The 26,808-nt window shown below is 38.7% G+C and overlaps 1 protein-coding gene across 1 annotated transcript in view; it reads left to right on the top strand.

The window, feature by feature from the left end:
• The window catches only part of dlgap4b (discs, large (Drosophila) homolog-associated protein 4b), a 33,320-nt gene extending 8,043 nt beyond the window's left edge, over positions 1 to 25,277 (top strand). Inside the window, exons 5-10 of the mRNA XM_041816317.1 lie at positions 12,846 to 13,285; positions 14,899 to 14,987; positions 15,831 to 16,318; positions 19,202 to 19,293; positions 22,645 to 22,815; positions 23,714 to 25,277. Coding sequence (XP_041672251.1) covers positions 12,846 to 13,285; positions 14,899 to 14,987; positions 15,831 to 16,318; positions 19,202 to 19,293; positions 22,645 to 22,815; positions 23,714 to 23,956 — 1,523 coding nt within the window. The 3' untranslated portion in view covers positions 23,957 to 25,277. The remainder of the gene's footprint in view (positions 1 to 12,845; positions 13,286 to 14,898; positions 14,988 to 15,830; positions 16,319 to 19,201; positions 19,294 to 22,644; positions 22,816 to 23,713) is intronic.
• The last annotated feature ends 1,531 nt before the right edge of the window (positions 25,278 to 26,808 follow it).

Raw genomic sequence — 26,808 nt, 5'->3', positions numbered from 1 at the left:
TGAGAGCCATCCCTGCTAAATGAACGATCAGATGTCAGTCTGAACTTAAACATTGTTTTCTCTTCAGCTGTCCACATCATTTATGAATTTAATGGTTAACATGCATATAGAGGTGATGTTTGATTGTCTTTTTCCACATATTAATAATTGAGTTTCCCTGCTGTGTGTTCAGCATTGAGTGTCATGCTGCTGACATCAGAAAAACACCCTACTTGCCTGCTTATGATGTGCAACTACAGCATGGGCTTCAAACATGTGGAGTGCTCTAACAAGTCAAGGACATGTTACAGTATACGAACAACTAAACCGGGTGGTCCTTTAGCTTGTATGCTGAAATGTGATCATGTGCCTTTGTAAAATAATGTTTTCTTATTGGTTGCCTGGATGGAAAATTGGCTTCTGCAGGCGATTATTTGAGGGCTGCCTCGCTTTGGTACCACAGGGTTTTCCTATGTGTTGCAAAAATCATTAAACCCCACTTTAAGGGCCCATTTAATGTAATAGGGTGTGCAGCTTTGAAGCCATATTGTTATCAGAAGCATTTAATACAACAAGGCATTAAAGTAATGGATCTGGTTATAGGGGATTGGTGAAAGCTGCATGCTGGGTTTGTCTGTATCAAGTATGTTTGTTATGCAGGCAACAAGAAATTCCAATCTTCTAGAGCATCATAATTGACCTTTTGTCTCTTATTGTCTTGCTTCAACAGACAACACAAAAGCTCTGCTTTGACAAATCAGCTTAAAATGTCATGTTGATGGTCAAGTATTTAACAGACTCAGAGAAACAACTGCAAAAACATTCTTTCCAGTATATTACATATGCTTTAAAGATTCACAGATGGATTGTTTTTTTTGGTCATTCACCCTCACTTTTTCCTACAAATAAGCAAGACCATCCAACCCTATTTCTCAGTTTGATTATTTATAACCTTACTGTCAGTACAGGAAAATTGTACTTGATCCCATAAAATATGCTTAATTTATAGTTTAAACAATAAGATGGATTCCAGGTAGAAAACTCTGCTACCAACAGTGCTGTCATTGTAGGAACTGTGGTCACTGAATTCTCCTCCACAGTTTTTCCATTAAAACACTGTGACTGATGTGTGGATTCGACCACACTGAAAAACATTTAATTTGTCTTCTATTTTCATGCTCATTTTTTAAGTTTTTGAGTTGTAAGGAAAGATGAAAAGCCCATACTGCTGCTGGAGTACTGAAAAAGTGATAACATTTAGTTGAATTTCTTGCCCTCTGATAGAAAGCAGTCATGGGGTTGTTAGTATTTGTTTCCCACTGCTGCAGGTCTTGCAACTAATTGTTTCCCAGCCTGAAAATCACATCTTGAACTGAGGCTTTCTGCGGACAACAGAACCAGTGTCCAGATGGCATGAAAACAGCAGTGCTCAGCACCCACTCCAGATTCCATTCAAGCATTTTGGCACAAAGCGTCTGCTTGTTTCAGTTGTTAAATTCCCCTCTGTAAAACAACCACGAAAGTTACACTGAGCAGCTCCTGGCCTCGTGTCCATTTTCAAAGCGCTTTTCTGTGTTTCTAAGATGTTTAGGTTTAGGAAAAGCTTTGTAAGCAAATGTGAAACTATTGTCAATCACTGTTACATTCAAGGATGTGTTTTATGCTTGCACAGCTGTGAATGTTTGTGTGGCCAAGTCCTGTGGAATATACAGGAAATAGTCCTATTTAGAGCGTCTGCTAGTTACTACCCGTACATAATTTCTCCATGGGAAGTTTATGCTATGGCTGTATTGTCTGGCTTATAAAACGCATCCATCAGGAATCTTCCAGATTATGTTTATGCTGCAAAGTGAAAATCAGTTTTCTAAAAACTTCATTTTTAAAGTGCTTTTGCAAGGCTTTTTACTATGACCAGTTACTCAAGAAGACTAGACGTATGAATTTGTTTTCAAATAAGATGCAGGGTAAACAAAACTGTTATTGTTGATATAAGTCATTTTAAAAGTACATAACAGGTCTAATTCACTCCCTTTACTCACTAGTTTGGCCACTGAGATCTTGGTTGTGCTTCAAAAGCAGAAGAATCACACATGAACAGTAAACACTAAGGTTAAAGCTCAAACCTCTGTGAAACCTGTCTATCACTGATATGGTTGTTGTGTCACATTTCTGCTCAGCTGTCTGTAGTCCAGTGATTTAATGTTTTTGTTGTTGTTTTTTGACAAAAAAAATGGCTGTCTTTTCTAACAGGGCCCTTCAAATAAAAAAATATTCAGTGTATTGTTTGGAAACAGTAACCTTGCAAAGAAGATGGATACGCCCGTTTCCTTTTTTTTTTTTTTTTTTTTTTCACTGGTGAATCCATCTTGCAAAGCTCCCATCTGAACCATTTGGGCCCAGTTAGAAAGTGACAGGACCAATCAGCAATGAGGGGCAGTACTTTCAGGCTCAGCAGAGTTGTGACATTAACAAGCAGCAGCAGGAGCTTGTGCAATTATGGAGGAAGAGATTAGTGTGGATGTTGCTAAAGCACCAGTTTTATCAGAACTTGACAACATTTCTTTGTTGAAAGAAGAACAAAGAACAGCAGTGAGTTGTTTTCTTTTCAAAAACAACAAAAGTCGAGTACTTACATGTCTGTAATCGCCATGTTTCGCATTATTCCCATAGGATATTCCTTAGTAGCTGCGCATGCGCAGCTTGATAGCGGCTACGTCACTTGTTTTGTTGCTCTGATTGGCCCGTAGAGATGTGACAGACAGAATGTGCATCCAATCACCCTCCGAGTTTTTTTTCAAAGCCTCTGCCTTTTCTCAAACGTTTCCTTTTGAAGCTTTCCCAGATGGATGTGTGAAACACATCCATCTGGCGTGTCAGGTTAGGGAAACAGTTGAATAAGGCTGTAAAGCTGCATCTATGTTAGCTCTGTGAGACTTTTCAGTGGCAGACAAACGTGCTGCAAAATTCTGACAAACTGCCACTTTGTAAGTCTTAAAATGAGGGGCCCTATAAAATCCGTTTTATTTTTTTGCCAAATTCTGTTTTTTGTTTTGTTTTTTGTTTTTTTTTTTTGTTTATTTATTTATTTATTTTGCCAAATTCCGTTTTTTACGTTTTAATTTTTTTTTTTAATTTTTTTTTTTGTTTGTTTTGTTTTTTTTGGAATTCCGTTTTTTGACCTTTGAACTAATTTTACCATAAAAAAGAGTCTCTTGTTTATGTAAATGAGTTAAATGTTCACTAATCAAATAGAAATAACTTTAAATTTATAGAAAAAGGGCCACAGTTGGCCCAGGAGCCGTTGTTTGGATAACCCTGATATAAAATAAATATAACCAGTGTAACAGTCAGATATTTGCAACATTTTAAGACACATCCACGTGTATAATAATCACAGTGTGTCCTAACTGATGTTTATAATGTAAATGAAGAAATCCTTCTGTTCTCTCATACACAGGGTGATAGTAACTTAATAAGAAAGTAACATTAAAGTTAAATAGTTAAAAGAAAACCTGTTACCTTAACTTTTCTTTACTCTCACAGTCTGTAACAGTCCATGCAGTTTGATGCTGCATTGTTCTACTCGATTCTTTCCTCATCTCCCTCCATCCTCACTGTCTGTCCATTTGCCTCATATTGAACCGGTACGTACGTACATTAATGAAGACACGTATTGTCTGGTTAAGCTACCAAAGGGAACTACAGTATCTAGGGGAGGAATTATTAAATTTATAAAATCTCAAGTCTATGCGACTCGAGTTTGAAGCCTCCGAGGGGTGAGCAGGTCCTCAAGCTTTGACTTCAGTTGTGAGCCTCGCACTCAGACACATCTCTCTCTCTCCATGACTCTCTGGTGTGGTAAAGTAAAATCACTCGAAGCACAGATGAGTTTTCTTAAAAGTGCAGCAAAGTTGCACTGTACTGCCCCGTGTTGAGCGACGTGATGTTTGCCAGTGTTTCGTGCAGCTGCTTTGACACGCTGTTATTGTTTAGGAGGGGGCGGGTGAGTGTTTGTGAAGTGGGGCACAAGTTGTGCCCTGCTTTAGTGATACCCGGAACATATTCCCCGATATACGTTCCTCTTTTTAAACCCAGAGCATTTTCAGTCAAATTTATTCAATTTCCACGATTTTCCACATTAAATTGTAAATTCCGTTTTTATTGCCCAGTTCCGCGATTCCGTCCGCGATTCCGTTAACATGGAAATCATAGGGCCCTAAAAATGGGTAGGCCAAGGTTGGGCCATGACAAACAAAGTCAGTGTGATCTACTCTGGCCAGTTTTGATACAGAAAATACAACAGCTATGTTGAAGTTATCTTGATAGATTTGGCTCCTCAGATGTTCCTTCTGTAAGACCTGCCACCACAGAAGGTAGCTGCTGAATGATACCCAGCCTTTTACGCTTACTCTCCCATCACCAGTTTGTCTTGTGGCCCTTTTTACAATTTTTACCATCTTACTTTGGCATGTAAATATTTTATTATTAATCATAGGCCTGAGCAATAATATGTTTGGTGGTGTGTAGGAATGGGCGGTACGGTAATAGCCACGGATTTGCTTTATCTACAGTCATGAAGACAGTGCTGCGTAATACCAGCAGCACCACTGTCTCTGTGTGAAGGTGCTTTAAAAGTGATGAAAGAACTCCTGCTAATGATGCTGGGACAACTTGGCAAATGTCAAAAGCGCACATACATACTGGATCATAAAAACTTTGTGCGCAGTGGCCCTGGCACAGCGCTGCATGGAACCACGATCTGGTCTTCTTTAAAGTCCGCTGTGAAAAATGAACTCCTGGCTGTAATGTGATCCACAACAATATGAGTTAAAGAACACCTACTTCTGGGTGTAGATCTGTGATAAAATGATGAAGCTTATTAATAGCCACACGCGCTTCGTCCTGCAGGAGCAACAACACCAGGCACAATTAAAACCATTGAAGGTTTTCAAAAACTCTAAACTTATTTTTACCCCATTTCATTTTACATAGATGAAGTTTTCAGTGCTTGTTGGTTATTTTAGATACTGAAGTAGCCTGTGACTTATAAATTTCCTATAACAGGAACTCACGGCGAGACATATCTCGGCATTGTTGCGCTACAGGGGAATAATATTTAAGGCCAGTTGTGTAAAATATACAGAACATTACTTAACATTCGCAGATCCTACCTGATAGTAGTTGATTATTATTTCTCATATTATCAGGAAAAGAGTCCCTATGTGATGGAGAGAAAAAAGAGAGTAACTCATTTGGCACATCTGTCCTGAAGTAACTGTCTACTTTTGTTATAACACTGTAATATACTCCTAGCACTTCTATAAACGTCGCCCTGTAAATGAATGTTTTTTTAGCTGAATAAAGAATTAAATCAAGCTCTGTAGAGTTTGCACTCTGCTTGAAATGCTTGCACGTGCACACCAACAGGGGCTTGTAGGATGTGTTGAGTTTTTGGGGGTTTTTTAACACCTGGCGGTAATACCTTATACCCCGGTAAAATCTGGGGAGTATATTAGGGGTGGGAATCACTAGTGGCCCCACGACACGATATTATCACGATACTTGGGTCGCGATTCAATATTATTGCGATTTTAAACATTTTGCAATACAGTGAGTACTGGGATACGATATATTGCCATATATTACGATCTATACCATTTTGTCAACTGTTTAGCTGATTTAGCATTAGTCTTGCCCTCATGTTTTTCGTCTTTCCACAGTATTTTATTTTCATGTAGCACTTCTTGCAAACCTCACGTGTCATTTCCATCTCTTTTGTGTCCTTCCCCTGGTGCTGCCATGGTTGTACCAACTTTGTCCTGCTGTATGACCATCACTCTGTCAACCTCACAGGACAAACATATTTTTCCATTAGTTAAAAAAAAATCGATACTTGGTGGTCGACACGATACGATATATAGCCAGACAAAATATTGCGATACTATACTGTATCGATTTTTTCTCCCACCCCTAGAGAGTATGACAGTATTACAAAATGAATACCACCCAGTCCTAGCGATGTGGCTGTTCTGGGAGTTTGGATGTGCATGATGAATGGACATTGATTACAGCTACATCTCAAAAAATTAGAATATTATCATAAAGTTCAATATTTTTTGTCACTCATTTTCAGAAAGTGAAACCCACTTATTATATAGAGTCATTACACATAGAGTGAAATATTTCAAGCTTTTATTTCTTGAAATGTTGATGATTATAGCTTACAGATAATGAAAACCCAAAATTCAGTGTCTAAAGTTAAGACTTATGTTAGAAACTTTGATTATGACATCTTACAGCTTACGTCTTTTGTGCTTACGTCTTTTACACAGTTAATCACAAATACAAAAACAAGTAATGTTCTTGTGATATTTGTGATGTTGGATTTTATTTTAGTTTCTTCAGCAGATTAAAAATTCCAGAAACCTGAGTGTTAATGTAAATAAAAACCCTTCCCTCAAACTACACAATTCAGTTTTAAAGACGAGTTCACAGCTTAAACTTTAATCCCAAAAGGGAAGTTGCATTGAGTTTTGACAATTGTTATAGAAAATAAGTTATATTTTTTGTATTCATTTTTTTCCTTATTTGTAGTTATTAAGTAGGAAAGGAAATACATTAAAATTGTTTGAAATAAATAAAATTTGATGTGAAAGAACCTGAAGTTTTATGTTTAGGCCAGCACTTATTAGTAGAAGCAAGTTGTGCTTTTGGGTGGGGAAACTGTACAAGGACAAGACTGTTTAAAAATATGTATATATAGCATCCATGGACTGCAGTTTCTTTATCTCCATCAGCTCATACACAGCATCTATTTGTGCATAGCTAAAAATCAGATGATGATATTGACCCAAACCATTTATTGTATCCAGCTCTGCTACTTTATCTCCTGCCTAATCTCACAGCAGCTGTCAGATATGATTTTAGGGCTTGTTTTGGAGGGTAAAGCAGATTCTGTGGTATTAAGACTTAAGGGGGGAATTCTGTTCAAAATGACGAAAGCAGGATGGGACATTAGGAGAACTGCAGTGTGGGACTCCAAACACACACACACACGTCTATGCCCTCTTATTCCCACTCTGTGGCGGCTATCCTGCACTCTGGGCTGCAGGATTAAGCTGGTGCAGTGCGTAACTGAAGCATCAGTGATAATTGCGCTGTTCCCAACATCTTTCTCAGACACGAGAGGGATCATGGGCATTTTAAAGCTACCTCAGCAGGTTTTTTCTGATGGCCAGAGGTTAGTGGATAATCAATGTCTCAGGGCATGTGCTGCTCAGCTATGAGGGATGCTATACTGAGTTCCTCCCTGGGGATTAATAAAGGGTTTGTGATTCTGAGGCTATTTTTGTTATTGATTTCATGGATTGCATTTTTAATCAAACTGACTTCAAATATTTAAATATTAAACATTTGATGCAGTACACTTAGCTAAGGCACTGGTATTTGTCTGATGTGGAGAAACGTTTGTATTGGCAGTTTATTATTTACCCTGAAGACTGGAAATGTAAAAGAATGAGAGTCCACGTTCTTCTCTTGGTGTACATACATTCTAACGAATTGCTGTAAATTTACGAGAAAATTTCAATGGTAAGATCCTGTTATGTTTAAATACAGGAGAACCCTGCATAATAACGGTTTATAACATTATTTTACTGTAATACTGCTTCAAGGAAAGAAAACAGTAATTTCTTGTATTTTTTGCATTTTGGGAACAAGAAGGTGAGAGAACATGCTCGGAAGGAGGGTGAAGTTAGAAATCACATTGTTATCCAACTCCATCCTAACAACAAACAGGTGAGTGCCTTACTGCTTTGCTAGCTAGAATAGGTAAAAACCATCACTTACTAAGTTTGAGGTCATTTGTAAGATTAGCATTAGCTAGAGTTTGACATGACGCACAAACACCACAGGCACAAAGAGTGAGTAAATTCTTTGCCAGCTAACATTAGCTTGATCTTAACAGTTGCTGAAAATTGAATTCAGATAACTCATTAAATGTATTATTGCTTTTGTTCTAATGTTGTTTATTCCCTTCACAGAACCCTTGCAGTTCCTGTCCAGCAAGGAAATTCAGACGGACCTACAGTAAAAATGTCTCTAGCTCAGGATATCCTACAGTACCTCTAATGATGTTTCCATGCCAGATCTGTGGACATCAATGTAGTACTGTAGTGGCTTATGGGAAAATGAAGTTTATAGTGATGCAAGTTTTTTACAACCAAATTTATTGATATTTATTGTTTGTGTTATAATCTTCTTAGACAGCAACGCTTGAAGCAGACTGCTGTTGTCAGTCCGAAACCAACTTATTTTTGTTTTGTTACTTTAGTGTTTTAAGTAGAATTGAAGTTTCAAGTTATTCTCTATGTTATGAGAAAGTTTGATGATCCTAAGAACCATCAAAGTCATTGAAAACCCACTATATAAACAAATTAAAAATTTGCCAGTTTTTGTTAAACCTTGAAAAGTTGACCTTTTTGCAGAAGGTTTTGGCATGACAGCAGTGATACTTAATGCATACCTGTATGTATGTTCAATTTTAATAAAGAGACATGATTTGAGAAGACACTTTGAAGTTTTATTATTTGACTTGACATTTTAAGTTGCCGTTTCAACGGCTATGTTTATTATGGAGCTATTATTATTGCAAAAGTATTTGTAAATGCGTACAAAGATCTGTGCACAAATCCACAAATGTGTGTACAGATCTGCAAATGCATGTGAAGATCTGCAAATGTTTGCAAAGTTTTGCAAATTTGTACAAAGATCCACAAATGCATGCACTAATCTGCAAATATACAGACCAATTTGTAATTGTGAACTTAGTTCATTTTGGTTCAGAATCTGCCTCTCAATTGGCTGTCATACACACGTGACTTTTGCAACACTTGTACCGTGCATGATTTGTACTCAGATCCGTAAGCATGTACTTAGATCTGTAAGCGTAAAGGTTGGGTCTGTTGCCCTCAGCGCAGGCTCACAGGCAAGGCTGCCTTTCTCATCACATCGGCATCACACAGGAAGCAGCAGTTAAGACTTAGTAACGGCTCAATATAATGTCAGTGTGAGAGGAGAAATGTTATCATATTATACTGTTATTCATATTTTCATTGAAAGAGTGAAGAAAATAATGACTTCCTTATCTCCAAAATTGTATCACAGCGGTGGTTGAATTGCCATCTCTACAAGACAGGGGTTCATTGTGTTGTATTTAACAGAAATCCCTGTTATGACACTGATGTTAGCAATAAGATCGATGGAGTGGTCTGTATCATTTATATTTATATTAATAACAGGGGAAGGGAAAGATTGTCATTTTTGCACAGATACGCTAAATGGCACCGACCAGTGTTGACATTTAAATTATATCATGACGCTATAAGTGGATGTGTTGATGAAGTGGCTGAATGGCAGTGTTGTGGTCCCTCAATCAGGAAGTCCAGGGTTTGAATCTTGCCATGTCCTGAAAATGTATTTCTTATTACCTGTTTTTTTTTTGCTGGTAACTTTTATGCACTGCTCATAAATTTAATCACTCAGGCCAGGAGATACATAGGACTTGAAAATTTGCTTCAATGTGTGAGCAAAAAGACCGGCCTGATGAAATATTCATTTTGAGTCCATTAGATTTCGCACTAAACAGTCGTTTTAATATTTTGATTATTTTCTCTGACATCACATCGATAGTTCAGTTTTCAAGTATCTGTACACGCATTTGTGGATTTGTGCACAGATCTTTGTACGAATTTGAAAATACTTTTGCAACAATAATAGCTTCATAGTTTATCACATTAAAACATGGTGTTTATAACATGACATGCAAGGAGTAATTTATCAAATCACTAGGTTTAGAAAAATGAATATTTCGTCAGTTTTGCTAGAGGAAAATGAATTCACAGTAAGGTGTAGTATTTTGCTATAATCACAGTAAAAATCTGCCAATATACCTGTAAATAAACGATAATAAACTGCTAATCTTTCAACAGCATTTTCCTGTTAAGGTTTAAGATTACAGCTTTTTGCTGTATTTATAAAAACAGTAGCAAACTGTAAATTTCAGCAACAGCAATATATTGTTAATTTTACAGTAACTTCCTGGCAACCCTACTGCCAGTTGTTTAATGTTTTTTAACAGGGAATTTCTAAGAGTGTATGTTGGATTTGATAGTGCAAGCCCTGGTTGTTGTCTAACTTGGGTGTGGTTGAGGTGTCATCTTGGCTAATGTCACTGTTGTGACCTGATGGGATGTGACTCGAAGTGTTCATCGGAGCAATTTTCAGTCTTTCATCTCAGCTGGGACGGATTGAAGCCAGGACATCCAAAACTGAGTTGATGTCTCTACCCTTGAAAAAGTCAGATATAGGATGTCAGCTTGAAGGTAATGATAAATAAGTAATAAAGATCAGTGATAGATAATTCATCAATAGCAGACAGAACTTTTTCTCAGAGCAAGGAAAGAAGAATGGGTTATCAAGGTTTTTTAGTTGAGAAAAGGTGACCTCAAACTGTGCAGGGCTCACTGAAGCCTTCATTAAACCTATCTAGAATGGTCTGCATGGTCCCTGAGCTTCACATAAGCTAACAGTAAACAACAAATACAGTGCAGTAGTCTGCTTACTGAAAAAAAAAACACTGAACACAAACCAAAATCAACATCTGAGAGGAGTCTGCAGTCAGTCTCTGTGCAGTAACTCTTTTTCATAGGTGATCATATGAGTTTTATTCTCATTAGGAAAAAATAAGCAGCAGATTACAAGAAACAACAGTTGGTTTGTCTAAGTGTTCTTTTCAGGGTCTCACGTGTCGTCTGAAAGGCTTTTCACAATCCTGGATGACTTGTTTAGATTTTCAACTGTAATCTTAAGTGAACTAGAAGCATAAAAAAAGTTCATAGAAAAGCCAGCAGGTTCTGTAGTTTCCTCTCAGGTCTGTTTGGAAGTCAAAGCTTGAAACTGTGATCATTTAACTCTTAGAATTGGTGTTTATTGTTGTTGTTACCAGGTGGTGTATAGCCACATTCACACTGCAGGCATTATGGCTCAATTCTGACCTTTTGCTCGATTCTGATTTTTTTGTTTGTAAGTTCCCACTGCAGTTTAATTCCAAAAACATCAGATATGTATCTAATGTGGTACCATATGTAAAAGTAGCCTGATTCTGATATGAAAAGATCAGATTAAATATGACTTGTGATGTGTTCATGGTCAGAAAAAAAATCACACATATGAGCAAAGAAAAAACAGATTTGAGTCACTTTTACCTGCAGTGTGAACTTAGCAGAAGACTAGGGCTCTTAGGAAGATGTTCTTACTGTTCACTGCTGCTCTGCAGACTTTCACTTGTTTTGCAGCAGCTTTTTAACACAATGACTGAGGTTTCTATGAGACAAAGCTAGACAATTATTGCCAAAGGGTATCCTGATTGGATAGTTGTAAGCAAAGCATCTAAAATGCCAAAAAGATCATTCAGCACCACATTCAAAAAGATTCAAATTACTCCATCTACATATACAGTAAGTCAATTTTCCAACAGAAAACAACTTATTTTTCTTTTAGTCTATAAAAACAGTCTGTTCTTCTCTTAACTGATCCTTCTCTTTGGTCTTGTTGCAGTTCCGTCAGCTTTCCACTGTTTTTACACTATGGTATCAAATAAAGCATCTGTTTAAGGGATCAAGTAGTAGCCACAAAAAATTCCCTGCTTTGATTATAGGTTTAAGTGGCCCAGCGTCACACTCAGCCTTTAATATGTACGTGCCATTATGGGATTTCTGTGGATTCATGGTGGAAGACATCAGAGGCTCTTTGAACTATTTATAGGGGACTGAGAAGTTTTGGATTTTCTTATATATCATTTTTCTGCATCAGGTCTGTCTTTTTCTGTTTTGTTTTTATATTCTCTTGCCTTTTTGATGAATGATATAAACAGAGTCCTGTAAAGTCATGCAGCCTATTAACTTGATCTCTTTTAGTACACTGTTTACATCAGTGGAAGAATTCCTGCTCACTGACTGTCACATATCTGCTTTCCCCTGTAGTCTGAACTGTTTTCATTGACCAGATAAGTGCATGAGAGGATCTCCTGGTCATGACAAGCAGACAGGGAGATGTTCGACTAAAGTGTTTGTGGTCAAATGAAATTTGCTTTGTATGCTGGGTGCTGGACTTAGGTGAGCCCAGCACACATGAAAGTTCCCTTTGTAAGGAGTGCAGCTTTATATTTTTATTTGTGTATATTATGCTTTGTTACTAAGGATCTTAGCTGTGCAAAAATCAAACATTCAAGCAGTGCAGCCATCAGTGTCAGACTCTGTCTGTCTGTCTGAAGTATGAAATCAAGCAGCAAAAATCAAGTCAGCCAGGGTTGTTTATCTCCCTTACTAGACAGATTTGTCTAAGTGCTTTCTCTCCGGCTTCTGTCTGTGTGGTTAATGTACCTGTTCATTATTTCAGTCTTAGCCAAAAGGGCAAGTTTAGACTGGGAATAGGGAGTGGAGCAGATAAGTGTCAATCCTCGTCTTTTAAACCTTATTTGGTCAAAATTGCTCTACTCATCATCTGTCTCGTGATCAAGGCTTTTAAGTGTGATTTAATTTAGTCACCTGTGTGGAATGGTATATTTCTTCAGCTCCCTCTCTGATTTGATTTAAAGCTTTTTAGGAGGCTCCCGTGATTCTGCCATTCTTAATGTTTCCTACAACAATATCCCTGTGATCACATGCAGTGTGAGGTATTCTGCTCTGGACACGCTGTAAAAAATGCCCCCCGTCTCATTGAATTACCCTCTAAATCTGACAAGGCCTCAAACGTGCTAAAACATCGTTGTAATACGTTTTCTTATATCCCTCTCTTCTCTCTAACAGTCTCTACATGCATAACCACCTGTAAGAAGGCTGCTCCTCCACCAGTACCGCCCCGCACAACCTCCAAGCCCTACATCTCTGTCACCGTACAGAGCAGCACAGAGTCAGCCCAGGACAACTACCTGGATCAGCAGGACAGGAGATCTGAGGTCAACAGCCAGTCAAGCCACGCCCACAGCAACTCCTCCGACAGCCTCGACAGCACCCGTGCCAACAGCTTGGCCCGGGGTATCCCCCGCCCTCCTCACATCATCCCCACACCCATCGCAATTCCAAGAGAGCCAATCATACCCACCACCTCCAACGCTTCCACTGAGACGAGTGATGCAGTCATCCAGAATGAATCTGTGAAACCAGGATCAAATAAAGGGAATTTAGTAGCAGAGGAGCCTCTCGAGGCACCTGTACCCAGGCGGAAACTGTCCTCCATCGGCATACAGGTACGTGGAGGGACTCTGCCAGTATGCAAATGGTGAAACCATAGTCAGAGTAAAACAGTCAATGTAGATTTACTATGAGTGTTTTTAAGTGTAGCACATTCCTCCTGCTGAGATTGAATCCAGGGGAAAAAAGATCATTTGTTATAGTAATACTCTGCGGTGTTTTCACATGTCAGAGTATGTCACTTATAGCTCTAAAATGTGCTTACTAGTAAAAGGTCTCATTAGGGTGAGCAGCCCCCCTGTCATTACAGTTGGCACTGTGCTGAAGTAGGGACAGAAAAATGCATTTTTGTGTGTCCATGTAACCAAAAATCACAGTTGTGCTGTGAAACGCTCTTTTCCCCAGTTTTCCAGACCCTGCACATGAATTTTCCAAATAAATGGTACTTTTTAATCATAAACTTTAACTGAAAACAAAACATAAAATTATGCTTTTTTATTTTGATATTACTTTTATTCCTTAGAACAGGGGCCTTTATTTAAAATACTACCAGGTCTGGTTGGACAAAATTGTCTTAATCGAAGGTCTAGAGTGACATTTCATCTAACCTGTAATATGAATCAGCCCAGTTTATAGAAAAACATAAAAAAAAACAATATTCTTATGAACTGGAGATAATTACTAAATTCTAATACTAAGACAGTACTAATAAGATATTCTGTTTGTTTTCTTATTTCAAGTAAAAAGAAGCATTGTAGCCTAAAAGTATTTCTTGGAAAGGGCCTAATTCAAATCAAAAGCCCTAATTTCAAGAAATGTGGGGGGAAAGATGAAATGTTGGTAAACCTTGTTTTTCTCAGATGTAAATGTTCAGTGCCAATCTCTGAATAAAAAATGAATCTTAACACATTAAAAATTGAACAGCTTTAGCATGTGTCTTTCTCTGTCTTTCTTTCCTGCCACTTTTCTCACATTAAGTGAGAGAAATAATCATCCTGCTGACATTTCAAATTTGAGCTAAAATCAGGTCTACACCAGACAACTCAGGATTCATGAAAGGATTTACATGATGACTAAAGTTAAAGTGACTTCAAAAGAACATTGTTGGTCAGAGGATGACCCATTATTGGTCATATCGTGTTCTAATTTAATGCATTTTCAGTGTCTGTAAATCAGATTTCGGTCAGCATGGTCTCTCAAAGACATGCTTTTATTTGTCATATTGTTTGACATTACCTCATTTAATGACTGAAACATACAAGGCATGCTGGTTTTAGTGTGCCTGTGAAAAGAATGAACATAGCAGTTTGTCCATTCTTAATTAAAAAGTATTTATGCTGTCATCTCTGAGACTTCTCTGTGTGTCTCTGCAGCTGCAGGCACAGTGCCTCATCTGAGTGAAGCATCTGATTGGCTTAGTAACGTCACAAGTAGCTACCGTAAAATAGATTGGAATCAAAATAGTTCAAAATAGATTTCTGTAAATGTCAAAGAATGCATAGGTCATCAGAATTATATAACAGGTGTGCACCTGGGTCTGCTGATAAGTAGCCTCAGCCTTAGAAAATTAAAAAACAGCTTTACTGATGTAACTATTTTCTATTTGGGTTGTATGTTCCCAAATGGGTCACTGATTAGTTCTGTTGTCGTTTTATGATTTTTCTCAAAGGTTGACTGTATTCAGGAAGTTCCACGCGAGGAGACACCGCCGTTGGCCAAATTTCAGTCAATCGGAGTACAGGTGGAGGACGGGTGGCAGTAAGTCCTCTTCCTGTCCTTGTAACAAACGTGAGGAATTTATATTATAGCCACACACACTGCTCTGACTTTCTTTCCCCTTTACAGAACCTTTCAGATGTAACAGTAAAGTGAATGTGTGATCCTGTCTTTGTGTGTAGTTTAACTGTTCTTAGAGTATGTAAGTGATTTGATTTTGCCTATTAAACATTTGACCTATTTCTATTTTGCTTGTGGTGCTTGCAGTGTTTTGAAAATTCTTTTTGGTTGTTGTCTGTAGCAGCCGTTCTGACTTTTATTAACAAAAACAGCAGAACAAGAGGTCCTCTGTTTTTTTGTGCACAGTTTTTTCAATGTTTTTATTGATACATTGTGAACTCCAGATTTTTTTCAGTAATTGGCCAAATATGACTTTGCCTGGGCTTTGACTGATGCTTCTCTCCTCTGATACCTGTTAAGATTTCTCAGTCAAGCAATAATACTGACTAATATGCCACATGGAATAAGTTGATTCAGACAACATTTATTAGCAAAAGTTCATCTATTTTCAAATGAAAACAAGGAGCTAGACTCAAAGTAATAAGAGGTCAGATGATGCCAGACTGAGAGGACTCTTAACATGTATACACACCCCTGCCTCTGGTTGATCCTGTGTATTTATATCTATATTGACCAACAGGAAGCACTCAGAGCCAAAAGTTGGCAATGGGTGTTTGTTCCAGTAATGGAGACATCATGTTGAATAATTTATTGCTTACTTCATTCACTGCTCTGCACACAAAAGAGTATTTGAAAAATCTGCAAAGTTAGATAATCTGTTGTATCACAGGCCGATCTATAACAATCTAACCCTGTTTGTTTCAGGAACAGTCGCTCCAGTAGCATGGCCTCAAAACAAGAAACAGACTCAGACACACAGGACATCCTCGTCATCACTCATATCAATAACACAAAACCCCCTGAGAAGAAAGTCATGGTCAATAGTGGCAGCCAATCCATGTGCTCCCCTCCTGGACAAGACTCTTTAGACAATGGTGACACCGCTGGTGATACGTCCTCACCTCCACTACCAAGACAGATCCTAAACCGCTCCACCACACGAAGTAGCTCTTCCTCCTTCTCAGAAAGCCTGGACCCCGCTCTTGACCCCTCATCTCTGCCACCTCCGGACCCCTGGCTGGAGAGCGGGAACGGGAGTAACAGCAGTGTTCCCCAGGGTGGAGGAGGGGGGACTCTGTGTCGGAGAGATGGACACTGGTTTCTAAAGCTGCTGCAGGCTGAGACTGGACGGATGGAGGGCTGGTGCCAGCAGATGGAACAGGAGACCAAAGACAACCAGCTCTCGGAGGAAGGTAAGGCTACAGTCACTGATATTTCTTGGTTAACTACCTTAACAGTTCCAATTGTCCTCCAGCAAAGTTGGATTGAGGCCTTGTCCACACAGAGACAAAAATGATATATATCCGTTTCATTTTGAAAACGTTTTCCATAAACGTGGGATCATTGCAGGAAATGTCAGCGTAAGCATTGAATGCTATGCTATGTATGATGTAATCGTTTCAAGAACGATGTGGTTGGCTGTCCACACAGAGACGAAATTGTTTCAAAGAGTAGTGATTACGGCCTCCCAAAACGGCATTTCCGTGTGGATGAAACGCCAATATGACCAAAAACTTTTTCGTATACTCCTGAATTCATCTCCGTATGGACAGGGCCTGAGAGGCAGTGAAGAAGAAGTCCACACTCCCTCCCAAGTACACCTGGCCAGTTTGGACAGGTCCCTTGCCTAATCTATCTTTTTTCCCCTAAATTAATCCAATAAGATTTTTTTCCAATTCAAAGGCATAGATACCATGGGAAACAGTGTGTTACAATATGACACAAGGTGATACCCTGTGATTTGATGTGATGCCCTTTAATATCTCCTAATGGAGATTTTCCCTGGGATTCAAGTGCTGTACTCATGAACTGTTTTCAGATTTACTGTACATTCTTCATTTCCTCAGCAGCTAAGATGGAAATTCTGGTTTTGTTATTGTTAATTAGTCTTGGTGGGAACAGGCCAGCACCCCTAGCAAGCAATGGGATGGATGGGGTCTCAGGAGGCAGGAGATGACGCAGAATGAAAAGCATAAAAACGATGGAAGAAGCAGTAGAGCCACATGCTCTGCAGACAGTTTTTGCCTATGTCAATGCATTGTGTAGTTAGACACATTTTGGCGTCAATAATGGAACAGAGATACTGTTAAACAGTAACCCTGATGAAACTAGATCATCATCACCTCCACCCAGTTACTCAGTGAATTTTCCTGAATATTCCAGCTGTGTTCTTGCAAAGCTCACCCTAAATTCAAAAGGAAAAAAATCTGTTAAAGTCAGTGGTGGACAGTAACAGAGTACATTTACTTGAGTACTGTACTTAGGTACTTTTTGTCAGTATTTGTACTTTACTTGAGCATTTGTTTTTTGGAAACTTATGACTTTCACTCCACTACATTTTAAAGACAAATATTGTTACTTTGGACTCCACTACATTTCTAGGAAGCTTGTCATTACTCGTTCCTTTTAGGTTCAGCATAACTTTGTAGTCAGATGTTGGTGTTTTTCTTTTCTAAAATGCAATTGGCCACACACTGTGCTCCTCACAGAAGGGAACCAATCACAGTCACCGCTCACACCTGGGATGGATTTGGAAATAGGCTACATCATCCTCGCTCTGTGTAGCAAGCTCTCCCACCTTCATTCAAACAAAACTCGGCAATGGAGATGGCAGGAGAAACTCAAGCTGAAACACCAGCGCACCCATGGCCATAACTCAGCTCGATGTTTGAGATTTCAGAAATGAGGACTGATTCATATCATACTCATATACACCTTTTTGAAGCAGAGTGGTTCTACATGCAAGTCAGTACATCATTAGGAGGTTTCAGAGAGTTACAAGGTTCTGTTAAAGCACTGAGAAAACAATACAGCAATGTACTGAGATAAGAAAATGTAATTTGTACTTTTGAATACTGAAGTATTTTTAAAAGTAAGCACTTTAGTACTTTAACTTTAGTAAAATTTCACCAAGCAACTTTTTCTTGTACTTGAGTAAGATTTGACCACGAGTATCACTACTTTGACTCAAGTACTGGAGTTGAATACTTTGTCCACCACTGGTTAAAGTCAGTCTGGAAAAATTAATCTGTTTGCATTCACATATTTAAGTCATCTTTAAATTTCTAGGAGTTTTGTGTAAAAGTGAAAGCACTAAAAGAGGGTGTTTACTAAGTGAGTTGAAGATGGTAGTAAGTGATAAGTTAGTTGGTCCTGAAATAGCACAGCAAAGTCTAGTACAGTCGCACTGAGCAGGCCCTCTGAATGAACCCAGCATCCTGAGCCTCTTTCAAAGGTCACTCTGCTGCCATCTGAGTCACATACCCTATAACGGAGCTCTGATGTAGGGTTGTGTCTCAGCCCTTACAATCACTCTGTCAGACACACACAGCATGGAGGGGCTGAGGCGGTAATACCTGGGGTTACCACACACAAGCAGGCCTGTAATCCCCAGAATTACACAAATCTACTCTGCAACTGATTAAACCTCCAGATTAGATTAGTACTTCAACATCAGCAGTGAACACACACACACATACACACAAACATTGTGAGGTGGGCTGTGGATGCTCAGTTCATATCAAAAGCCCACTGTGCCTTAGTGAGTGCATACGTTTTTTTTGTTTGCGTGTGACCTCATACAGTAACAGTCAGCATTAAAACTAAAGCACATCTGTCCTCAGCTTGGTCTCAATACATAATAATCACATTGCCATAATAGTGAAATCCAGTGATCAGATAGGAGTCCCAATTTAGTCGGGGCAGATGTTTGTCCTAGTTAAGACAGAGCACAGTGATCAGTGACTCCCAAACTGCCAGTGTGTCTATATAAGCTCAGATGCATTTAAAGAGGATACTATAGTCCAATACACTATAATACCCCTCATGCAACCCTGTAGAGCTGGTTGGGCATTTCATTGCAAAACCAACAGACACAGCAAGCCTCAACTGTGCATCAATTCTGAGTCATACATATAAGCCAGGGAACATTTGGTGTATTTAAGGCTTTTTCTTTTCAGGTCCTTTGAGTACATGGTGTGTGTTTTTACTGAAGTTGAAAAAATGTCTCTGAGATAAGCAGTTCCCAAAATAATTTTCTCACAAAGTCATGTGTTTGATTTCTGCTCTTTCTTCAGTGCTGGGGAAGGTTCGCAGTGCAGTAGGAAGTGCTCAGCTCCTGATATCCAAGAAGTTCAAGCAATTCAGAGGACTGTGTGATCAGAACTTGGTGTGTATCAAACTTTTCTGTCACATTTCTTGTCTACAAGACTGCTAACTGGGTTCCCAAAGTCATGTTTCATGGGGCAGAGAAAAATCAATGTTACATTTAGCCTTTTCTGTCTCAGTGAACTCAAAAGTCTTTCACTGAACCAAGTACTGTCTAATTGACAGATTGATTGTACTTTATCTGTCATGTGCACAGTGTTCCCAACCGTCATGGGTTTGTAAGACAACAGAGATACTGCTGAGTTACATATTCCCTTTACAGCTCAGTATTAATTAGTATGTTCTGCCTTTCCTCACAGGCTTTAGGGCCCCTTTAGGAAAAAAATGTTTGAAAATCGTCATGAATGTAAGACATTTTCCTAAAAGTAGGCCCCTATATACAGTCAGTAAGTCGTCATAAATAGGGCTGTATAACAGAAAATTAATCTCATTCTCAGTTTTCCCAAACTTACACAACAAAAAACCTGGCCTCCTTTGGAGGGACATTAAACCTTTCAGTCTCTAAGGTTAAAAGTACAGGGAGTAAGGGCTCATAATAGTCTTTGTCTTTTTGTTAGATTATACTGGTTTCATACCGGAGGTCTGTGACCCCCCCAGGTAGGGGCACCAAAGATTTCAGGGGGGTCAGACTGCTTTGTCTTTGGGATAGTCAAAACTGGATTTGCACCAATGAACAAAATCGTGATAAAACACTTATGAAATACTTTATACCAAGTCCTCTGCTAAGAGAAATGTTTAGGCCTACTTTCTGAGGGGTTTTATCAATTAATCATTTAAAATCAATGTTGATTTCTGACAGCAACTTACCACCTTTTCTTTTTTTGTGTGGGTCTTGGTTGGGGGCTCAGCTCTTCTTAGATACAATTGGGGTAATATGTGAAGAAACAAAGTTTGGAACCAGTGCTTTTCAGGACAGCAAGTTTGTATGTTTGGGATACACCATATATCAACAAACCATTTTTGTCTGTAGATAAGAAACGCAGTTCCCTAAATCTCCCGCAAATCACAAAGTAAACTACTTTGTAAAATAAATGATATGATATTTAAACAAAATATAGATTGTAGTTGCAGTTGGACATTAGATTTAACTAAACATGTTATTGAACAAAGGATAAAACAAGTTTAGAAATAGAGCATCATAAAAAAAGCCCTGGGAAGTCGCATGCATTTTATTTTACTCCAATTCTGGGATAGCATGACAAAAAATATTTTATTTATCAAGCAATTATCCTGTTATCTTGGGAAAACTAGTATTTTATACTAAAATAAATAAGTCAGATTTTTTTCTGGATTATTTTGTGGGCTTTTTACCTTTATTTGATTGCACAGCTGAAGAGAGACAGGTTATATCGGGAGAGAGAGAGGGTGAAGGCATTCACTAAACAGTGCCAAGACAAGGAATGGATCCCGTGACCAGGGCATCGAGGACTATAGCCTTGTCATATGGGTGCCTGGCACCTGTAAATAGGTCAAACTCGTAAGAAAACAACTGACATTTACTCATTATTATGGGAAAATTGAGTAATATAAAACATATGGATGGATCCTTTTGGGGCTTTCATACATGATAGACTTTTTGCCACTGTCTTCTTTTTCCAAGCTCACATTTGTTACCTCCTGAAAACAGCTGCAGACAACTTTTGGGTCCTGAACCACCAGTTGTGAACCTGGTATGCTGCACCCACAAAGACATGGCAAGGTGGCCCACCAACACAAAATACAAGGAGCTTATAATAAGCCAATAAGCCATTCCTCACAGGCGACTTGTTTTACAGGATGGCTCTATACAAATTGTGCAACCACCAGCAAATCACATGGCCAGACAAATATGGCTGCTTGATTAAGAATGTCTTTGATTGCTTAACTGAACAAAAGATCTTAATCCTGAACAGTTAGAAACATTTTTAATGTGGCATGCTGCTACTTGCAACAAACAGGGAGGGTTAGGAAATGTGAAGTCTATATATTTAAGGCATAAAGCCTGACACTTAGACAAGATTTTATAGGAACAATACACTAAAAGAGAAAATCAATATTAAATGTTTATTATGCATCATAAAGTACAGTGCAATATTTGCTGACCAAATGCTGCAGTTTTCATCAATTCTTTTGTAGTGACTAGACGTCATTGCTCTTCTATTTCTTTAACTTCACTCATACATCAGTGTGACAACATGAAAGCAGCATAGCATTCTTGTTTTGAAATGTGTGAACAAAAGAGCCTGAACAAACAAAAGCCAGTCTGCCTGGAGCATTGCACACAGTAGGCCTGGTAGAGTAAAATAAGTCAAAGCAGGATTTCCTTTATATCTGTTGACAATCTGTGCTGGCTTCGAACAAGCACCAAACACAAACAGTGCTGTTTGTTAACAAGTGAGAGGTTTAACTTGTTGATACATTTAAGCCTCACGTGATATCAGCATTCCTGTCAAAGCCTTAAAGCATGTTTCAGTACTTTACAACTACCAAGAATATTAGGTTCTGCTGTCTTCTTTATTTTGGTCTGCAGTTTAGTTGACTATATTGAGCTGTAACTTGGCTCCCTCTAGTGGTGAAAATGGAAAAAGCGACATAGGAAACAGTATGTAACAGAGTGCAGGGATGTGTCATAACAATAGTTTAATGAGATAGGACATTCTTTTTGAGGGCACCCATAGGGCTGGAATGTGAGACAGTTGACAACTTCCTTGCCCTCTGTCTGGCCCAGACTTTTTTCCATGTTTTTCCCCATCTGCCTCTAGCTGTTTAATGCTGTCTCTCGACTCTCAGCTGTCTTATAAAGTCACAGAATGCCTTCTAAAATAGCAATAGCAGTGCAACACGAGGGCCACTACTTAAATACCATTTAAAGTGTAGCATAGAAACAGTGAAGATGTTTTAAACAAGCCATGTCAGACCATTTGAGATCAAGAGACATATAAATGAAAGTATTAAGTATTTGTAATATACAGTGGCTTGAAACTCCTGCATGGAGTCACTTTTGGTCTGATTTTGCTTCTTTCTCTGTTTTCAACTATCATTTTCACTATTTTCAACCAGGTCCACAAAAATTGGGATGGGTGTTGGTAATTTCACACATCATGTAAACATAAAAGTCCAAATATTCTTACATTTATTGCATAATTAGTGTAACCTTTTAAGAAACTCAAGAATAAAATTGATTTTAGGCTTATTCAATTATAAAGTGTAATTCTGTTGTGTATCTGATCCATCTCTGTTGCTAAGGCCCATTGATCAATTAACAGGAGACTTTTTCTCTTTGCTTTTATCGGACATATTTTAGACTAAGAAATCGATCCTGTCTCCCCATCCTTCATCGATTCTTCCATAACTTCCCTCCTCTTGTGTTCAGAATGTGAATGCCAACCCTCGGCCCACAGACCAGGACCTGGCTGGTTTCTGGGACCTGCTGCAGCTCTCTATCGAGGACATCAGCCTCAAGTTCGACGAGCTCTACCACCTCAAGTCTAATGACTGGCAGCCTATTCAGTCTGCGGCTGCCCAGTCGCCCCCTGAGCGGAAGGTACTTCCCACCCCTGCTGCCCAGTGCCCTGGCTGGGGTAGGAAAGCCGCCGAAACCGGCCTCTCTCCTCCCACCACCACCACCATTTCTCCCACTCTTTTTTACCTTCCCTTTTTTCGACTTCCCCCGTCCCTGCGTGGGATGGACTCTAACAGGGCCTCCCTGTCCAATACAAAGGGGCCGGAGAGATCCCTTTAGGCATGCATGGGAAACTTCATCTCAAAGAGGGCTGTCGTTTGTGTGTTCTTTGATGTAAAGCCCTACTTTGAGCATGCATGTGTCACTTACTGTGTTGCATTGGAGCATGGCTAAGATGCACTAGCTCATGTGTCTTAATGCAGTCTTGCTGCTGCCACTTCTGCATTAGCGTCTTATCTTCTTTGTTTGTTTGTGTCTTTTTTGGTTTGTCTAACTCTCTCTGTCTCTGTCCTGTGATGTCTTTGTGTCTCTGTGTTGTACATTTGTGGTCCTACTGCTGTTGCAGAGGTGCTCTTGCTTCATGTTGCTTTGCAATGCAGATGCATTGACTGTGTGTCTTGTGATTTATTGTGCTTTAAGTTTAATCCAATGTGCCCATCAATTCATGTAACCATTTCATGTCTGAAAATGTCATAAAAATGACTGTTTGTCCTAATGTTTTCCTATGTGTACACGTTGTCAGTCTGTTTTCTGTTAACACGTTGAAAAACAAGGCTAAGAAAAACAATCAGCACTGGTTTTATGTCTTTGTCTGTCAAAGTCCTGTCTGCAAAACCTGCTTAAACAAACAAGACCTCTTGAAGTCAGTTTGCTTATTACACCCTCTCACTGTCTTGTATCTGTCTTTTTCTTCCTCTCACACTCTGCCCTCTCCCTCTGTCCTTCTCCTGTCTGTCACATTTAACTCTTGACACTCCAGGACGAGGAGAAGGTGGACCCTCCAACGTCAAAGAAGCCCGGTAAGGGGCGACCGTTGTTGAGCCGCGAGAAGAGTGCCGACTCCTCATCCACGTCTTCTTCGGCTTCAGCAGAGAAGCAGAGGCAAGAGGCTCGCAAGCGTCTGCTGGCTGCCAAAAAGGCTGCATCATTTCGCCAGAACTCTGCCACAGAGAGTGCAGACAGCATTGAAATCTTCGTCCCCGAGGCCCAGACTCGCCTCTGAGAGAGACAGTGAGGGGGGGTGAGGATGTGGGGTTGGACGACAGATAAGTGTCACTTGAAGAGGAAAACTTTTGCATTGCAAATGAGCTACTCTGAATTGAGATAAATGGAGGTGGGGGAAGGAGAACTCAAACTCCTAGAGATATAAGGTGGTGGTGGGGGGTGGATTTGGGCATTTTTGACATGCGCACAGTGATAGGCTGGTCCTGATGGAATCAAACACTCATTATTAGACATTAAATAAAATTAAACCAGAACTTTCTTTGACTGGACAGACTATGAAGCAGGAGACTCCTCATTTGAGGCTGCCATTGAAAACCTCAGCTGAAGAACTGTCATTTCTTGTTCCTACTCTTGATATAATAAACTTGTTAATGAAGATATTATTACTATGATGATTATATCCAAAAGAATCTATATGAAGACTGTTTTAAATTCTCCTTTATCTTGGCTATAAGATGTATTAAGAAGACAGAAGACAAACATTAATGCTTCTGTCCCTCATTGTCCTCCTTTCTCTTCCCAGATCATTGGCCATCTTGTAGCTTTGCACAACACCACCTTGTGGCCATCGAACACACTGCACACACTACATCCACAACACTCACATACGAATCAAACCCATGTACGTCTTCCTTGTATTAGTTTAACCCTGCTCACCTTTTGTTTTGTATGGAAAAATCAGTCTAGGTCTGCTTCTTCTGAATATTTTTGGTATGAGAAAACTCAGATTTGAATGGGTATTTATATAGATCTTAGCTATTAACTCTTATGTGTGTGTCCTTCTAACTTTTGTTGTGTCAAAGATTTTAAACACTGGTGAGAAGAAGTGCGTCAACAGTTTTGAATGAGAGCACATTCCTATAGAAAACATCACCGAGCATGAGGATCTAACAGTGGCCACAATATTCCTGTCTTCTTTGTAAGGGAGACGGCTTCCCCCTCTGTTTACGTCTCCTTTGCTTTTTTCTGTCCCATTATTTTTATTCCCATGTCTGTGTTGCATCTGCAGATCTGTGATTATTTCAATCAGGATGAGTTTTTTTACTCCATCTGTCTGTTCAATGCTTCTTTAAGTGCTTTTAATAACCTCACTAATTATTCAGCGTATACAGGACATTTGAAATGAGTCTAGGGCTTTTACTGAAGTCATACATCAGGCTGAATATGCAGGGTAATACATATGAACGTGTTATTTTATACTGTCTTCATTAATCAAACAAATCAAGTTTTTTGTTACCATTCTCGTTTCCCCTTTATTGAACATCATCCAAAGTACCTGCACTTTTTTATTCAAAGAAAAAAATATTTAATTAAAAGCATTACATACATTATCCATTGTGTTTTCATCATTTATTAAACGCTGCTTGTTTTTCTTTCTGTTTCAAGGAAGACTTCATAAGCCAAAGATGAATTCACTGTTTCAGATTCATCACATGGAATAAAGCATCAGCAGCAGGGAACTCAACAGTAACAAAGCGTGCTGTTAAATAGGAGATCAACCACAGCATTGTTTGGATCACAGGTTTGATATGCACAGGTCAGGAAGCTTAAACAGAAAGGCCCCTCATGAAAGCAATTTTCTCCTTCCCTTGTCTCTCTGTTAAAAGTTTCATGTCTGATCTCTAGAGGGCAACAGTGGTTGAAATCTATCCCGCAATATAGCACATTGTCATGTACTGTTCAATGAAAAGAGAATTACTCCACAAGGCAGTGGACCCCAAACTTTTAATGCAGGACCCCTGTGGCAGATAATATTTGTATTTATTTTTATTCTACCTACAAATTTATTTCATTCATTAAAAGAAAACAATTTATATCCGATGTAAAATCTTTGACTTTAAATTATACGGAGCATAAAGAAGAATAATTTTATATTGTGACTAAACATTAACAATAATAAAGTATACATATGTAATAAAAGAAAATTGAAATAATATATGCTGCAGGCCAAAACAGCATGACACAAAACAAAATATATCTTGTTTCACTGAACTATTTCATGAAATTTCAACAGTTTTAACTGAATAAATAACAGGTTGGACGGATCCCTATATTGACTTTCATTATTCTTGCAGCTCTTTTTTGGAAAATAAAATTGAAAAAGTAAATGTTTTGCAAGCACTACCACAAACGTAAACACAGTAGGTCAGATATGAAACAACCAATGAGGTATGTAAAAGGTAAAATGCTTTATTATCTAATGAATCCTTCACTATTGTTTCCAGTATTTTCACATTTAAGTTGTCTATGGGATTTCCAGCTCAGGTTTTCATCATAACGCCTGAAAATTAAAAGTTTAATTTACTTGATGAATTTCAACACCTTCTAGATTATTTGAAGCACTCATACTTTTTTTCTGTTACTGAAAACCACAAAGGATTATCAATGAACCTTCATTGATAATTTGTTGACATCAAACCACTGTTTCATTTTTTTCAGTTCTTTTTTAACCACATCTAACACGTGTGTTTGACTGTTACCAGCATTAAAGAGAGTATATATAAAAGTAGTATCATCTGCAGATAGAAAACACTTGAGCAATATGAAAACATTTACAATATCATTAACATGCCAGATAAAATGTGGTGGTCCAAGGACGGACCCCTGAGGTACACCACATTTTCTACTTTATGCTTCTGATCTTGTTGCATTTATCTGAACAAATTGTTTCCTAAATAACATGCCATCCATAAGTACCATATTTGCTGTTTGTTAAGAATAGTATGATTAATGGCAGTAGTTCTCAAGTGGTCCCTCCGCAGGACCCACTACCAACTCCTTAATGAGCAATTGCAACCCAGATTTCTGAAATGCATTCAATGAAACATTATGCTTTTTGGACACCAGGCC

This window comes from Cheilinus undulatus, linkage group 3 (genome assembly GCF_018320785.1).
Source record: "Cheilinus undulatus linkage group 3, ASM1832078v1, whole genome shotgun sequence".
Lineage (NCBI taxonomy): Eukaryota > Metazoa > Chordata > Actinopteri > Labriformes > Labridae > Cheilinus > Cheilinus undulatus.
This window is presented reverse-complemented; position numbering and strand designations above follow the sequence as displayed.